This window comes from Stegodyphus dumicola, chromosome 1, assembly GCF_044657685.1.
Source record: "Stegodyphus dumicola isolate Sdum_Otavi_A_Nest chromosome 1, ASM4465768v1".
NCBI classification, from domain to species: Eukaryota; Metazoa; Arthropoda; class Arachnida; order Araneae; family Eresidae; genus Stegodyphus; species Stegodyphus dumicola.
Genome location: NC_140768.1, coordinates 27684527 through 27703171, shown reverse-complemented (window position 1 = coordinate 27703171; position 18645 = coordinate 27684527). Strand labels below are relative to the sequence as shown.

Sequence of the window (18645 nt, the reverse complement as noted above, 5' to 3'; positions counted from 1 at the left end):
TGAATAGAGGTAGAATTTAAATGCATGATCTGAGTTAGCTGTAGAATAATACTTTAAGTTACATATAACGCTTTTTTCTAACAGCCATATTTTGTGATTTTTCCATATGAATTTAAAGTTTAGTGTGCTATGTAACTGTATTGTGAAATAAAAAATAACTGCTCTAGGAAAAACTCTTTCATAAGTCTTTTCTTTGTCTGATAAAAATTATAAAATTCAGCTCAACAGCAATATCCCAAATTAATTTTTAAATAAGCATATCTTTAGAATTTCCCCTAGAGTCTCCACACTAGATAAAAATGTTTTTTTTCGCACAGTGTTGCCATTGCTCGCTTTGAAATCATTAAGTTTTTTAATAAAAAATTCACTGAAGTGTTACAAAATATGAAATCAATAATAAAACAAATTTCAAATTCAAATTAGGGCTTCCACAGGCCCATATTCTATGGAAGATTACGTTATTCAAATTTTGATGGCTCTAGGTGATGGGAGATAAAATTAAAATGGAAAACAACAACAACAACAACTTATTAATTTTTTTTTTAAATTTAGTGTTAATCTTTAAATTTAGCAGTTTTTATTTATTTCAAACTTTAGGTGCAGCATCTGAAGAATTACATACCAAAAGCTTTTCCTCATGGAAATAATTTAATTCTTGATGCTGAAATTTTACTTGTAAGTAATGATGGTAAACCCTTACCTTTTGGAACTCTGGGTGCACACAAGGTAAATATGTATATATTTTAATTACTTTAAACTAGGATAGTTTAATTATAAAGTTGCTGTAGTAGTTAACTATAAAGTTACACAAAAAATAATGTGCTAGAGTATTTGTTCAAATGAAATTTTTATTAAAATTTCTAAAATCTCATTTTGATTTTCCAGAAGTTATATGCAATAATATTTTATAATTTATTCAGAAAATGCATGCATTTGGGGAATGCTATTCAACTAATTTATATGCATTGATCAAGTGGGGGGGGCTGTAAGTAAAATTATTTGAAAGTATTTCTGATTAGTCATAAGTTCTGTCAAAAGGAAGTGAGAATAAAGAAGAAAAATTTTAGAACTATTTTACTGAAATGTTAGATTTTATATAATATGTCATTTCGGATAAAGAGAATAAAAAGGAGTACCTTAATGGAATGTTAAAATGCTGCAGTTAAATTTGATAACACAGTTATGTGTGAACAGTGATACCACAGTATGTGACTTGAACAGTGATAACACAGTATGTGACCTGAACAGTGATAACACAGTATGTGACAAGTAAAGATAACTTTGTTAGAAATGTGAAGAAAAAAGAAGGGGAAGACTGTGGAATACAAAAGAATTAGTGCTGGGAAATATTTATATTTTAGGGTTATGATATTCTGTTCAGTTTCAGTAACATCCTTTTTTGTTACTTCCATTATTCTTTTAAAATTAATTAATATGTTTAAACATATATCTAATGTCTTAAAGTAATATTGCAATATGAAATAAATAACATGTATAAGGAAGGTATTGCATTTAAATTTTTTCAAAGCATTATTTAAACCTATTTATATTTGAGTACTTCTGATGAATAATTTCTTTGTTTAGAAAACTGCATTTAAAGATGCATCTGTCTGCTTATTTGTTTTTGACTGCTTGCAGTTTAATGATGAAAATTTAATGCAAAAGTAAGTTTTATCTATAAGTTTCATTTACATAAAATCTTTTATCAAAGCTGTGTTGTTTCATGTTTTAAAATGTTTGTTTTTAGACCCTTGTACCAAAGAAGGAAATTATTAGAAAAAAACATGACACCTGTAAAAAACCATATAATGTTTTCAGAAATAAAGGAAGTTACAGTAAGTTGCCATTCCATGTACATTTTTTTATCTGAGCAGTTTCATTTTCCCTTTTTCATTGAAATCACATGCTTTTTTTATAAAATTTAGATTTAGTCATAGCAAAGCTTTATTGCAGAACTGTGTGAAACATGCAATGGTTATTACAAGTGGTTTTAAATATATGTTTGTTGCTAAGTTTATTGTCTTACATGTAAAATTAAATTTACTAAAAATTATTGTTCATAAATATGAATTAATTCTAAATTTTGTGATGTCATTTCTTTTCATTAGGCAGTATTGAGTGATTCTCATTGTTATATAGCACACTTCTGTATTTTTCTGATAAAAAATACTTGATTAAAATATTCCTATTTACAGTTTTTAGTCCAAAGGCATAATTTACCTTGAAGGACTATTAATTTTGTTTTGGTATTTTGTGTTGAAAACTCTAAAGGGCTGTATCATTTTTTAAATCGATGCCACCATATATTATCTCCTTGTCTTATATTTAAATAAATGAAATAATGAAGAATTTGCATAAATGTATGTATGTTTCTCACATTGTGATAAAACAACGGTACCTAGAGCCATCAAAATTTGAATAACGTAATCTTCCATAGAATATGGGCCTGTGGAAGCCCTAATTTGAATTTGAAATTTGTTTTATTATTGATTTCATATTTTGTAACACTTCAGTGAATTTTTTATTAAAAAACTTAATGATTTCAAAGCGAGCAATGGCAACACTGTGCGAAAAAAACATTTTTATCTCCAGTGGGGAGACTCTAGGGGAAATTCTAAAGATATGCTTATTTAAAAATTAATTTGGGATATTGCTGTTGAGCTGAATTTTATAGTTTTGAATATGTAGAACGTGATATTTAATAAATAAAGGTAACACACAAAATGTTAAAAAAAGCTCCTTTGGACGTAATTTAAAATCTGAACCCTTTCAGATTTTTTTCTTTCTTTCTTTTTTTCTTTTAATGGGCATATTTTTCTTTCAAGGAAGAAGATTGTTTTTTCATGTCGAAGAGCTAATTGATATTTCCGTGTTGTTGAAATTGTTTCCAGTGAAAAATGTACTGATGAATGAAGGAGCATTTATAAAATTTCTTATGAATATGAATTTGCATATGATAAACCTGTAGATCATTAAATTTTAGGATAATTGAATATGTAGGTATATTAAACAGATGAAAAAGTCTTCAATAGCTTTCATTGTTGCAGTAGAAGCCAAATCATTTCAATTGTCGGAAGCCAGAATTATTATTTGTTTTATTCACATTTCAGTTTGGAATTTTCAGAAGTTTCTGAAATTTTTCTGCAGAACAAATCTTGTTAATGATGCAGTTTTCATTTGAGGATGAAAAGTCTTGTCTGGAGCCATCCGCTCTTCTTTTGAGAGAACACTACAATTTCAACATTAAGCAATATACTTCTGTTGCTTTATTTGTGCTAATTGTAATGTTGACCTTTTTTTTTTAATCATTTAACTGCACAAAGTTATTTTCCTCCAGTATTTTTGCACTGCTAAATTGCATTGTTGCTGTAGCATTTCCATGAAATAGTCTTTGAAAAGATATTATGTATTAATACTTGCTGTGTTTATTGCTTGAACCAAAACATATTTTTCTTATAATACAAGTCTTATAATATACCATTTCACCTCTTCACTTTTAAATGAATCTATAAATAAAAATTTGTGTTTAGACTTTTACCATCCTCTCACTATTTTAAAAATAGTCTGGCATTTTTAATTTTTAAATACTGTGTGCTTTGATCTGCAATATAAGCACCAATCTGATTGTAATATTTTAAAGGAAATTAGTCAAAAGTAATCAGGGAATTAGTATTTTAATAATTGCAAAAAGTTTGTAAGAAGTGTAATAAACACTTGTAAATTTTTTATGCCGTCCAACCGGATAGTGGTTAACAATGCCGACTGCCATATTGACGGTCCTGGTTTCAAATCCCGGAGAAGGCATGCATGTTTATAAATGTATAGTGTTTGTGTGGCATAGGGGTACAGAAGTCCTCTTGAGAGGTTGGTGGTAGGGAAAGAGTTGGTGGGAGACTCACAAACCCATCCCTCTGGTGTGCTGTTCATCAAAATAGAGGATTGAACTAATCAAAAATGTATTGCTACCTGTATGGTGTCCAAGGTTCTTCCAATGACAGAAGCAATCTTGCATTTCTTGCTACGATGCATTTCCTGGGCTTGTTGTGATGTTACTGTTAGATAAATGAGATAAGTCAGCAAATTTTACAATATATATATTTTTTTAAAAATTTTTTCTTATCATGAAGTAGCAGAATTTGTTTATTACTTTTTCCTTCATATTCTGTATATTTCAACAACAAAGTAAGATTAATTTCATAAATCTGTTTATTTAAATATATTTTTTTTAACATAGTTTAATTTACTGCTTAATTGAAATTTTCACTTTTAGGATCCCAAAGTACTGAAGTCTCTTATTACATCTGTTAAGAAGCAAGGCTTAGAAGGGATTGTTGTGAAAGATAAATGTGTAAGTAATATTTATAAAGACATTTTTAATATAATAGTGCTATTTTTGTTGATTAAAAATATTGACTTACACATAGTTATTAGAATTTTAATTTTCAGTTTATGTGTAAAAAATCAATATTTGAATTTTTCTGTATGGATATTTGAACAGATTTTATTTAGACTTTGTTAATCAGTAGTTTTTCAATTGCTTAAATGCACCATTTATAAAAATTCGGAATTAATAAAAATTGATTGCTAAAATTAGAATCCGACTTTGCTGACCTTTTTTCTGCAAAAATTAGAGAGATTTGAGAAGTTAGATTATTTGAGAGAGTTCATAAAAAAATAGTGAAGGTAAAATTTGGCAAGTAACATTAAAATTCTGTTCACTTTAAATTGGAAAAATTATTCATTAAATGCTTCTTCTTGTGAAGATGATGGTATACTTACAAAATGTATAGTAATTCACAAGATAAAGTGACACATATAAAAAAAAATGTGTATGATTTACAGGAATGAAAAACATGCATTTTAATACCGCTTATATTAAATGTAAAAGAAATTTAATATCCCCAATGTAACCTAAACTAATTGTTATTGAAAGCGAGTTGAATTAAATTGTGCTTTATGTATCATTGGCTAAAGTCTTTGTATTACTATTTATTCATGCAAATATACAAAGCATACTTTGTCTAAAATAAAGCCTGTTTTTTAAAAACATAGACTTGGGAGCAAATTTAGCTAGTAATATATATGCTCATTGATTAAAATGCACCTGCTTAATTTTGTAATTCTACTATTTTATATAATACTTCAGTATTTATCAGTAAAAAATGCTGTTATTTTCTGTTAATGAGGCGCCACTTAGTGCCAGACATAAATATTGGTGTGAAATATAAGTTGATGACAGTAACCCTAATGATATGTAAAGCTTCATGAAAAGATAACTATATTATATGTATAACTAGCAGCTTGTGAGGCCAGCCGTCTAAAATAGTTATTATAAAACAGAAAAATGCATAGTGATTTTAATGAATCCAGTGAGTGTAATAAATATTTTTATGAAATTTAAATGTATTTTTATTTAAATCAATCAAATTAAAAAGTTAAAAAAACATATGAACTGCATATATTGATTTTAAATCGCTTAGTTTGTAAATCAGTAATGCTGAGATTAAGTTTGAGCATTAAGTATTTAACACTTTAATGAATGGTAACATACTGGCACATGGAAAGCAAAACTATTTTATTTCAGGCAGTGGTAAAACATTGCTTTTAAATACCCGAGTTGGTTGATTAATTCTGAAAGACTAATATCTCACATTTTGCTGAATAGCAAGTCTCACACCTTGGAGACAAAATAGTTTTATTTCAAACTATGTTGCCGCTGCTCGATTTCAAACCACTGAATTGATTAATAAAAAAATTTGTTAAATTCAAACAAAATGTGAAATAAATTTAAAATAAATTCCGGCTTTGAGGTACACATGTTCAGATGGAGGACTAAATGTGCTCAAAATTTAGTAGCTCTAGGTGCAGTCATTTTCCCCACAATGCAAGGAACATAAAGAAATATGCAAATATACATTTGAGCAGGTTTTTCATTATATAATTGTAGAGTTGAATATAATCTATACTATTAAAATCTGTGTGCATCTTTCTGTGTGTTGTTAACATCATTGCCTGGAACAGCAGGGAGTTTCAAGAGATGTACCCCCAGATTCTAAAAATTTGTGGGAAGCTATTTTTGACCATTCTTATCTTCATACGATTTTAATCAGCTGAGATATTAATTAAAAACTCTGAAAATACTAATTTTACAACAAAAATTTTACTTATGAATTGGTTTGGTTGTTTGCTTGAAAAGCCTGCTTTATCTGCCAGGCTTACCCGCTAATATGTATATATTGTTACGAATTTGGTATTTAAAAAGCTAATGTTAGTTCAATTATAAATTAAATGGTTTTATTTCTCGCGCAGTGCAGCGGGTGATGAATATTAAAAGAAAGCTAAGCCGGAAAATTGAAAATACAAGAGCGCGTGCATTAAATAAATAAATATCTCTTTTTGATTTCGAGAAAGTACTGGAAAATTCTAGCGCGTGATTTTAAAATCTTATAAAAGGAGAAAAACATCTCAGTTTGTAGTAGTTGCTTAGTTTGTTTTGTTTAGAAAACTGCTGTTGTTGATTATAGCGAATTCGCGGATTAGCGTTCTTTAGCTGTTTTGAATTATGTTCTATTGTACATTTGAGTAGTTAAAAGATAACTACTGTGAGATATTGTAATACTGCATGATAATTTGAGAAAATTTAAGCATTTTTTGTTGTAATAATAATAAATTTTTATTCATTTTTCATCGGACTTGTGCATTCATTTCATAACGAACCCGTACGCACACAACAATTTTTGGTGTCAGAAGTGGGATTTGAATGCAGATGGAAGAGCAATTAAGGCAGTTAATATCAGCCTTTGCCTCATTTAAAGAAGAAATTAAAGAGGAAATGAAATTGGGCCAGGAATCCGTTAAGGAAGAAATGAAATTGGGCCAGGAATCCGTTAAGGAAGAAATGAAATTGGGCCAGGAATCCGTTAAGGACGAAATGAAAGCTGTTCAAGCTGGTCAAGAAGAAATGAAAAGAGAAATTACTTGCATAATAGAAAATAAATTTGAAGCTATGGAAGGCAGAATTGACGCAGTTGAAAATAAAGTTGGACATATTGAAGAAAAAGTTTCTTCCATAAAAGATCATATTGAAGAAAGAGTTTCTTCGGTGAAAGAAGAAATAGAAGAAAGAGTTTCTTCTGTAAAAGAACGTATAGAAGGCAGACTTTCTGCTGTGGAGGAACGAACTGAAGGAAGAGTTTGTGCCGTCCAACACCAAATCGAACAACAAATTGATGAGAGAGTTTCTGCAGTTGCCAAAGAAATGGATACTTTAAAGAAATTCGTAGCGTCGGCAGGGAGCAGGAGTGATGATTTTAAATTCTTACCAATACCTGCTCGTCCACCTCTGAAGCTATCGACATATGATGGGAAGACCTCCTGGCAGGTGTATAAGACACAATTTTCTATCGTGGCGGATGCGAATGGATGGGATTCCCAAGCTAAGGCCTGTCATCTCGCTGCTTCTCTAAGAGCCAACGCAGCGGATATCCTTCAGACTCTTCCCGAAAACAAAAGGTTAGATTTCGAAGCTCTGTCCGGCGCCTTGGAGTTGCGCTTTGGGGAGAAGTGTTTAAAAGACTACAGCAGGCTCCAATTAAAATCTCGTCAACAGAAGCCTACCGAAACACTTCAGGAGCTCGCCGCGGATGTTGAAAGGCTGTCCCATCTCGCCTTTTCGGAATGCCCGACAGAAACAAGGGAAATCCTGTCCTTGCAATACTTTATCGACGGCATCCGACATACTGAAATACAGAAAGCTCTACGAATGGCGGATGCAAAAGATTTAAAAAGTGCTCTAGTGTACGCCATGAAATTTAAGGCAGCCCAGCAAGCCACTCGTCGAGACCGCCACCCAGTCAGAGCTGCTCAAGTCCAGGAGCCAGGGGATCAAGTCACTGCTCGACTTGACGATTTAACTAGACAACTGAACGCCTTGAGACGGAATATTGGTGAGAAGAAACCGACCGTTAATTGCTGGAACTGCGGTGCTGAAGGACACATACGACGAAACTGCAAAACACCCCAGGGTACTGATGTTAAGACCGCTTCTAACAAGCAGCAGGGAAACTAATTAGTGGCCATCTCGCGGGGCGGAGGTTGCCAGATAATGAAAAGCCCCCGTTTAAAGCGCTTCAGATTTCTGCAGTGAGAGGCGGCAGTAATGGACTTTTCATAATAGGACATATTAATGGAGTTCCGTGCAATATGACTATCGATACAGGAGCCAACGTCACCATCATCCGAAAAGATTTGGCTCAACAACTAGGAAACAAACTTATCTGGACGCCGCCCTGCGTTACCCTCCAGACTGTGTCCGGTGAGAAGATCGACATCGACGGAAAAGTAAATGTTAACATCACGTTTGGAAGTGCCGCTTACCATCACACGGCATATGTAGCAGAGATCACTGATTCTTGCATACTCGGATTGGACTTTCTAAGGAAATACAATTTTTCCTTAGATTTTAAAAATAACGAATTGGATTCTACATCTGAGGACATAGCGTTATTTCTCGTTATTGATGAAGAAGTTAAATCTGTCCATAAAATCATAGCACAAGACTATATCACAATACCGGCAAGAACAGAAATTTAACTTCCTGGATCCATAGCCGAAAATAGAAATTTCCGCTATGGCATCATAGAATATCCCAATAACTGTAATATCCCAAAAGGAGTAGTACTAGTAGCCTCAACACTCGTCGACCTATCCAGAACGGTTATCCCGGTGAGAGTCGCCAATGTAACTGAAAAGTCGAGAGTTATTAAGAAAGGTGAAGTGGTTGCAACATGTACTCCAGTAACCAGCGTTGAAAGAAAGAGTAACATCTCAGAATCCGTGTCCTCAGAGAGCATTACATCGGAGTTATTGCAGAATGCACAATTAAACGATAAAGAGAAAAATGCTGCCGATCGCGTCATTAAAGATCTTCAAGTTGTTTTCTCCCGCTCGTCTTCTGACGTGGGTCGAACTAGTTTGACACAACATAGAATAGATACTGGCGATCATCCCCTGATCAAGCAACATCCAAGACGTCTACCGTTTGCTAAACAGGAAGAGGTGCGAACACTGTTAAAAGATATGGAAGAAGGCGATGTCATCGAGCCTTCAGCGAGTCCATGGGCATCTCCCATCGTTCTCGTCAGAAAGAAAGACGGCTCAACAAGATTTTGCGTTGACTATCGCCGGTTGAATGAGGTTACGAAGAAAGACAGTTACCCTCTTCCTAGAATTGATGACATTCTAGACACTCTTTCTGGAAGCAAGTGGTTCTCAACACTTGATTTAAAGAGTGGGTATTGGCAGGTAGAAATCCATCCTGATGACCGAGAAAAGACGGCATTTACTACGGGACAAGGACTTTGGCAGTTCAAAGTGATGCCGTTTGGACTGTGTAATGCGCCAGCAACATTTGAACGTCTTATGGAGACTGTTTTGAAAGGCCTTTCCTACGAAGCCTGTCTGATATACCTGGACGATATCATCATTGTCGGAAAGAGTTTTGAAGAGCATCTAGAAAATCTTAGAAAGGTGCTTCAGAAACTGAAAGAGGCCAATCTGAAGCTGACTCCCGCTAAATGCAAATTGTTTCGAAAGGAAGTGACTTACCTGGGACATGTCATCTCTGCAGAAGGTGTGCGCATGGATCCTGAAAAGGTATCAGCGGTTAAATCCTGGACGCGTCCCGAAAATGTCCATCAGCTGAGAAGCTTCCTAGGGCTTTGCACCTACTATAGGAGATTCGTGAAGAACTTTTCTTCCATCGCAAGACCACTTCACAAGCTGACAGAGAGCAAGCAAAGATTCTTGTGGACAAAGGAATGCGAGGATGCATTTAACAACTTAAAGGAAGCTTTAACATCTGCTCCAATCCTGACGTACCCTCAGCTCGACAGACCATTTATTCTCGACACCGACGCGAGCAATGAAAGTGTCGGTGCTGTTTTGTCCCAAGAAATAGACGGCCAAGAACGTGTAGTAGCTTACTGGAGCAAGTGCCTGTCTAAACCGGAGAGGAATTACTGTGTCACAAGGAAAGAGTTGCTCGCCATAGTCAAAGCTGTAGAACATTTCCATCATTATCTATACGGGAGAAAATTCCTCCTCCGCACGGACCATGCCTCATTGGCCTGGCTTTTAAATTTCAAAAATCCTGAGGGTCAAATAGCCAGGTGGATACAGAGACTCCAAGAATATGACATCACTATCCGTCATCGTAAGGGATCATCACACGGAAACGCCGACGCCCTGTCTAGAAGACCTTACCAAGAAAGCTGCCGATATTGTTCCAGGGTGGAAGCGAAATACGAGCTGCTGACTTCGGTCGCAAGATAAATTACAACATCAACATCGGCTGATCGAGACCCGTGGAGTGATGATGAAGTCAGGAAAGACCAGCTGGAAGACCGCGACATTAAACCCATACTTGATTTAATAGAGTCATCAAACAGAAAACCTACATGGCAGGACATTTCTATCTGTAGTCCTACAACAAAACAATACTGGGCACTCTGGGATTCACTTCACATTCGAAACGGCGTCTTATACCGGAAATTCGAGTCGGATGATGGGAAGACGTTCCGATGGCAACTGATACTTCCAAGATCCCGGGTTCCTGATGTCCTCAAAGAACTACATAACAGCCCTACAGGAAATCACTTTGGAATTATGAAGACCTTACAGAGAGTTCGTGAGCGCTTTTACTGGAATAATGCAAAGAATGACGTGCAAAAGTGGTGCCGATCTTGCGATGCCTGTGCAGGTCGGAAAGGACCGAGGAAACGCAGCCGAGGCAGACTGCAACGTTACAACGTAGGTGCACCTTTTGAACGTATCGCCTTTGACATCCTGGGACCTCTGCCACGAACTGCTGATGGCAACAAATACATACTCGTTGTCATTGATTACTTCACCAAGTGGCCTGAAGCTTATCCTATTCCTGATCAAGAGGCAGTCACAGTAGCTGAGGTAATGATACAGCACTGGATTTCCAGGTTCGGAGTGCCTCTTCAGTTACATTCAGATCAGGGAAGGAATTTTGCCTCGGCAGTAATCAAAGAACTATGCAAACTACTTGGCATTGACAAAACTCAAACGACGCCATTGCATCCCCAGTCGGACGGCATGGTAGAGAGGTTCAATCGAACCATCATTAATAACCTCTCATTAGTGGTTTCCAGAAACCAACAGGACTGGGACAAGAAATTACCACTCTTTTTACTGGCTTACCGCAGTGCTGTCCACGAGACTACCGGCTATTCTCCATCACAGATGCTCTTCGGTCGTGACCTTCGTCTGCCTTGTGATCTATTGTTTGGCCGCCCTCCGGATGCTCCTTCATCGTCTGAGGAATATATTCAAGATCTCCAGGCCCGGTTTGAAGTGATGCACAATTTTGCACGAGAGCGAGTCAACTTGGCGACGGAGAAGATGAAGACCCGATATGACACAAGAGCTACTGAACATCAATTCCACGAAGGAGACAAGGTGTGGTTGTGGAATCCGACTCGACGGAAAGGACTTTGTCCGAAATTACAGTCACCTTGGGATGGGCCGTACACAGTCCTAAACAGGCAGAATGACGTCGTGGTTCGGATTCGTAAGTCTTCGAACTCTAAACCTAAAGTCGTTCATTACGACAGGTTAGCTCATTACTATGGCCATAGTACATAATGTAAATAATTGTAAATAGTATAAGACCATGGTCCATTTTGTTTTTAAATGTGTCTTTGATTTGATTTGTATTTAGTATTTGATTTGCATTTAGTATTTGATTTGTATTTGATAGCATTTGATTTGTTTTATGTATTGCATTTATTGTTCATGTTGTTTATTATTGTAATGTAATGCTTATTAATGCATTTATGCCACAGTTGTAAATTTAGCTTACTGTCCAGGGATTGTACTGCCCGGGACGTGCAGTCCTTGGGAAGGGGGCAGTGTTACGAATTTATTAAAATCTTATAAAAGGAGGAAAACATCTCAGTTTGTAGTAGTTGCTTAGTTTGTTTTGTTTAGAAAACTGCTGTTGTTGATTATAGCGAATTCGCGGATTAGCATTCTTTAGCTGTTTTGAATTACGTTCTATTGTACATTTGAGTAGTTAAAAGATAACTACTGTGAGATATTGTAATACTGCATGATAATTTGAGAAAATTTAAGCATTTTTTGTTGTAATAATAATAAATTTTTATTCATTTTTCATCGGACTTGTGCATTCATTTCATAACGAATCCGTACGCACGCAACAATATTTTTTCGTGTGTGCAGTGGCAAGGTTGGGCACAATGCCAAATTTATATAATGATCTGATAATTTTTTAATTAAAAACAGATCACTGTATGCATGGGGAGAATGAAACCATTGTTCTCTTCATGTGCATGGTGATTTTTTTTTGCTTAAAAAAAAGTTAGCGAATTTCATAAATTCAGCATCAGACACTAATTTGCGTGATACATGGTTATCTGTACTTCCATGTGAAAATAGCTGAAAATCTAGGATGAAACATTACTAGTTTGATGTTCATTCTTCCCATCATTTGCAATGATGCTATTGCTGATGCAAGGTAAACAAGCTACTACAGTTGGTGCTTTGATACACATGTGGCAACTATCGCCGCATTAAGAAAAAAACACCTAAGGAGATGTGGTATCTGTAAAGTAACTTTGATGATGTTTGCGTGTTGTTTGTTGCAGAGCATCTCAGTATAGTGTGCACTTTGGAAATAAAATGTTTTATTCCCTTCAGCATTGACGTTGCTCACTTTGAAAGTGTTGAGTTTTTTTAAACAAAAAGTTTTTCAGAATATGAAATAGACAATATTAGAAATTCAAAATTCCAAATTCTGTTTTCCAGATGCCTATATTTGGGTGGAGGACTATGTTATTCAATATTTGATGACTGTAAGTATCATTGCTTTTTCACAGTGCGAGAAACATACATACATTCGTATAAATTCTTCATAATTTAGTTTCTTTAAATATGATATAGGGCGATAATATTTGGTGGGAACAATTTGAAAAGTGATACGTCACATTTAAGTGATTGAATGCAAAAGGTCATTTCAAGACTAATAACCCTTTTGGGCTAACGTCCCTCCTTTTGAATGGAAATATATAAATATATATATAAAAAAAATTACATCTTGCCAAGAGGTAGCATTCTGAAAATTGCCTTTTTTGTGTCACTGAGTGGGAGGTAAAACCAAAGAGTTTTTAATGGGCTGGTTATTTGGCCAGAATGCATGAAGATTGGTATTGTAAGAAAATCTCTCTGGCAAAGCCCATGGGAACCTGTGGAGAAGACTTCTGGAGAAGGCTAGGACCCACCCTGGGCTGTTGAGCTGATGAAGAAGAAAAAAGTGGAAGGTAAATCAAAGATATGCTTCACAGAATGGAAACACTTGGCAGTGGCTTATGAAAGAACAGTAAATATAGTGCAATGCTCTATTATAATAATAATAATAAAACTTTGCTAAGAGCATTTTAAGAATATCTGCTAAGAACATTAACTTAGTATTAGACCAGTTAAGGACATAGGCTTCTGGTAAAGATTTCAATCTGTGGTAGCCTATATTTGCATGGTCGGTATTGTGAAATCATGAGTCTTCAGTGTGCAGTGGTGCAATACACTGAAATAGGTTATTGAAATAAAATTAAAGGAAAAGACATTGGTAACTGTCAAGGCCATTGGTTATCATCGATTTAGTCATTAGTGTGAGGCAGTATATTAGTTATTTTGTGTAGTAGAAATACTTGTCAAGTCACATAAGCGTAATCTCTACAAAGTTTTATAAAAGGAAGAGTGTGTATGTCTTTCGTTCATGCTGCTTGTAAGTTAATAGACCAGGGCTATGAAATTTGGTATATAGGTGCATCTGGACAAGAGCCAGTGCACCTCGAAGCGATTTTTTCAAAATTTGAATCAGATTTTTTTAAAATTTTATCTTTTCGATTTTATTGCATCATTTTAAATAGTTTCATTCTTTTAGAAGTGTGGATTTAGCAACAGTTTTTCATTGAATTGTATACTGGAATGCTGACTGTTGAAAATCAGCACCGTTGCCACTTGGAAAAATGAGGGCGATAATTCTGTGCGGTTTTTAAATTTAATATTTCTCTTGGATACAGGACGTTTGTTGATAGAAGGCAATGGAAGTTGGTTAATTTATTTATTGGGATAATTAATATTTGTATTAAGAGATATTTCTTATTTCATTGTAATTTTGTTATGTGTAATATATTTTTTTATTTTTATTTTTATTTTTATTTATTTATTTATTTATTTTTTTTAATGAAGTTGTGTTTTGCGGAGTAAAATTCTCTGCAGTTTTTAAATTCAACGCTTGGTGATCCAATCAGGCATTTTTTCCGGTACATTTAAAAGCCAGACGAAGGCTGACCGCGTAGCTGCTAGTATAAATATAAAGCAGTGCATAGTAGTGTAATATAAATATAAAACAACTTAACACTTCAAATTTGAAAAGTCTGTGCTAAATTTCTAAAATTTCTTTATTAAAGTACCACTTCTGGTTGTCCAGTTTTTCAAAATTTAGCCAACTCTTTATATGATTGTAGAAACCTTTAACATGAAAAGTAGAAATTTTTGGAAGTTTGACATAAGAGTTATCATAGACAAAATAATCATCATGCACATGCACACAGACATCATTGTAAAAATAATAAAAATCTGCTGTAGGGACCCTAATTCATGCTTATTCACTGGAAACTCACTTTTGACCCAATGGTTGTATGAGTTGGTTGTTGGGAGGTAGGAAAAAGAAGTGTTATAGTCTGTTACTTTAAAATAGGTACTTCAAGATCATAACAAGCCTCCTGTCATTTATGACTGTAATGTGTCATCATCAACACACAGAAGAAATTAAAGGATTGTAGTAAATTAGAAGACTTTTTACTTCCTTTTGTGAAGTGTGGAGTATACCTCGTTTTTTTGTGATTACAATACTTTTCTTGTATAAAGTAAAAGAAGTACTGCAATTGCAAAACAATTTCGTTAATCATAGTTCAACTGAAATATCCATTTTGACCATTTCCTAATCCATTTGGACAATTTTGTTTGCATATGTCTGTACATACAGACAAAATAAGGACCATTTTATCCAAAGTGGATTTTTTTTTCATGATGTTTTTACATAAGTACGTATGTATGTGTCTCGCATAACTAAGAAATGATTCGCCATAGAACATTGAAATTTTGTATATGGGAATGCTGTAGTGGTGCACCTCCCTTTTTTATTGCTATCAGCAGAATCAAATGTATATAACTGCACATGCACTCACCCACCTACTCACACACCTCTTACCTGGCATAAAAGTCTTTACCCAGTCTTAATTTTTGCAGTCGCTGGGCATAGACATATACTTCCATTTAGAGAAGTGTTTAAATGATGAAAATTTTCATATTTTGTTAATTTCAAGTTTAAAAAATGGATTTTCAACAAATAATGAAAATTAAATTTTTAATACGGTTTCCTGGTCTCTGTATTTGGGAAAGTTTTGTACTCGTTATAAAAAAATAAACTTATAAAAAAGTTTGACTTCCTTAGGACAAAAGTTGAGCAGGATATTTAATTTCAAAATTTGCAGCTTTTGATGTCAGTTTGACCATGCCCTGAAGAATCAGTTAATTAAGTTAGAAACATTCGAGGAAATAAATTAAGTGCATCAAAAAATGTGTATAATTTAATGGGCTGTAAAAGGAAGTAATTTGATGTTCATATCATATTTTGTTTTCACAGCAGTTGTTTGCTCTGACTGCACAGTAGTTATTAATCATAGTTTGGTAGAGAGGCAGAAATAGCCTTGAAGTGCTTATTCTAAAGTAACACACCATAGCCTGGTAAATTTAAACCATCTCAAATAATAATTAAAAAAAATTATGAAACTAAATATGAGCACTGTCATACAACAGAGAACTCATCTGCTGTTGGCCTATTATTGGCCATGTGGTTAAGATCACTGAATACAGGTCATTTGACCCAATGGTTCTATGGGTTGTTTGCATTTTTCTTTTTTTTCTTTTCAGGATGTTTCCCATGTGTAATGTGTATACAAGACAGTTCCTTTTGGAAAGTCCCCTGGCAGAAGCATCCTTCCTCTTAGGTGTATAACTCTCTTGTGCTATGCAGTGCTCAAAAAGTGCTTTTGTTCTTTTTTTAGGGTGTTTATGAACCTGGGAAAAGACACTGGTTAAAAATTAAAAAGGATTATTCAGAAGAAGCTGGCATGATTGATAGTGCTGATTTGGTTGTTCTGGGAGCATACTATGGCACTGGACAGAATGGTAATATAAAATTATATTATAATTTGCATATTAATAACACATTTTTAAAAGACTGCTTTGTTAAACTATTTTGAGATGCAGTTAAATATAATAATATACTTTTATGTTATTTACTTAAAGCAGCAATAATATAAGAGAAAATATCTTGCTATGATTACTAAATGCTGATGAGGTACCAATTTGTTGTTGGATTTAATTATGTAATTGTTTGCTTCTTCTTTTTGCTTTTTTAACACTTCTCGATATTCCAGGTGGTCTCATGTCTATATTTTTGATGGGATGTCTCAATAAATTGACTGGCAAGTGGTGTACAGTAACAAAAGCTCGAGGTTTTGATGATGAAACACTTGAGAGGTTGCAAACAGAACTGGATATGATAAAAATAAGCAAAGTATTATATCTTTCTGAAAATAAATTCTTGAATATTTTGAACTTGAATTTTTATTTAAGAATTAAGTAAAAACTATATGAATGATAACTTAATTATGTATATGATAAGTTTAAAATGTTTGCAAGTTATCAGTAATAAAGATAACACCATTACAACTATATTTTAAAGCAGTTGCTTACACAACTTGTTCAGCAGTCATCCCCCCAACTGCTGTTTAATTAGTAATTCTTGTTTTGTGATCATGCCTTAAAATTTATTCTTACTGTAGTCCCTGCTTAATGGGACTACTGTTAATGTTATCATTCTGATATTACTGAATTATGCCTGATATTACGTCAGAGAATTATCATAATGGTTGATGATTGCTTCCTATCGCTATGTGCAAAATGGCATGGATCACTAATATAACTAGCACTGCATTTCTTTGCTGCTGATTGATGGCCCATATCCCACCAAACTGTGTTGCATCGACTGCACAAAGGTAAACTGTATGCCTGAATTGGGCCCGTAAACATCACAGTTAGACACCAAAGCAGTGAGGCCATGTACTTTTTACAGGTGAGTCTTGATTTATCATCAAGAATGATTCCCAAAGGTCAATGATATGAGGAGAGCCAGGAACACATTATTGAGCCCCAAACAGTCTTCAAAAAAGACCGTTACAGAGAAGGAGACTTACTTGTATGGGCTGGGATAACAATGAAAGACTGCACTAGTGTCTGTGTGATACTTCATGGTGTTGTCCCAGCTGTTTGATATTGCAACAAAATTTGACATTCTCCTGTGTTTTTTTTTTTTTTTTATCACCATAGTGGGTACCAATGTGATATTTACGGACAAAAATGCCTGCCCGCGTAGAGCTTGAGTGGTGCAGAGTTATCTGGATGGTGAAACCATTGCACATTCACCATCATCAGACCTGAATCCTATAGAGCTTGTGTGGACCTGTGTCCTATAGAGCTTTTCACATTATGGCAATTAAAGCATATAAAATTTTTATGGCAATTAAAGCATATAAAATACTATAAGCTGATATTTAATCAATCTCATTGATTCATTAAGCATTTTATAATTTGAATTTGAAATTTTCTTTGGTGAAAGCTTGGAAGAAAAATTTTCCGAAACATGTACCTATTTGTTCATGATGGTAATAATAATATACAATACACATTAAACATTATGCAATTGCTGTAACACACACACACACACACTAAGGAGTTGTACCTTGCTACATTTAGTTTTATTTCTTACTTACTGTAAAATTCAAAAAGTGGTATAAGCATGGAGTACATTTAGTAAATGATTTTATTCTCCAATTTTTTACCCTATACATATTACTCTTACTGCTATGACTTTGTCCATGTAAATAATTTAAGCTTAGTCAAAATTATCAAGTTTCTTTAATTGTTTTCTGACTTGAGTTTTCTTTTATTACAAATCACAAGAAGTATGCATATTTTTTTAGCTTATTAAATAAAAATTCGAACAACGTGGCCTGATTACTACTTAGGCCACAATATCCAAGCTTGAGCCCATGTTTTAAAGGGCTCCAAATTTCTCATGACTCTGCTTTTCTCTTGCACACACAGAAAAAGTGATCATTGGGTGATCCTGAAAGCATGCTGTGTTAGGACTGTATTAATCAACTTCCATGAACAATAACTGACATTTATTTTGACAGACCCTGGCCTGAGCCCAAGTTGTAATTTGTATTATACCCACAATAGTTATAGACAGTAAATTGCAGGTGTATGACCAACCTGCAGGTGTATGAACAAAAACAGTTTCAGGTAGTAATAAGATACAAAAACTTACCTTCAAAAGTATTCCTTCTATCCATCATATCATAGTGCTAAAATTATAGTGCTAAAATTCAGTGCTAAATCAGGGCACATAGTGCTAAAATTCAGTAATTATGCTAAATACAGGTACTTCACAAAGCTAGTTTTAGATTG

General features: G+C 34.2%; 1 protein-coding gene across 3 annotated transcripts in view; it reads left to right on the top strand.

The window, feature by feature from the left end:
- The window catches only part of DNAlig3 (DNA ligase 3), a 224371-nt gene that overhangs the window by 123674 nt on the left and 82052 nt on the right, over positions 1-18645 (top strand). For 2 of the 3 annotated variants that reach the window (XM_085813879.1, XM_035358920.2), the window contains exons 12-17: positions 598-726; positions 1585-1664; positions 1748-1835; positions 4271-4348; positions 16176-16299; positions 16551-16690. In XM_085813879.1, coding sequence (XP_085670005.1) covers positions 598-726; positions 1585-1664; positions 1748-1835; positions 4271-4348; positions 16176-16299; positions 16551-16690 — 639 coding nt within the window. The remainder of the gene's footprint in view (positions 1-597; positions 727-1584; positions 1665-1747; positions 1836-4270; positions 4349-16175; positions 16300-16550; positions 16691-18645) is intronic. The other variant, XM_035358921.2, reaches the window with a different exon arrangement.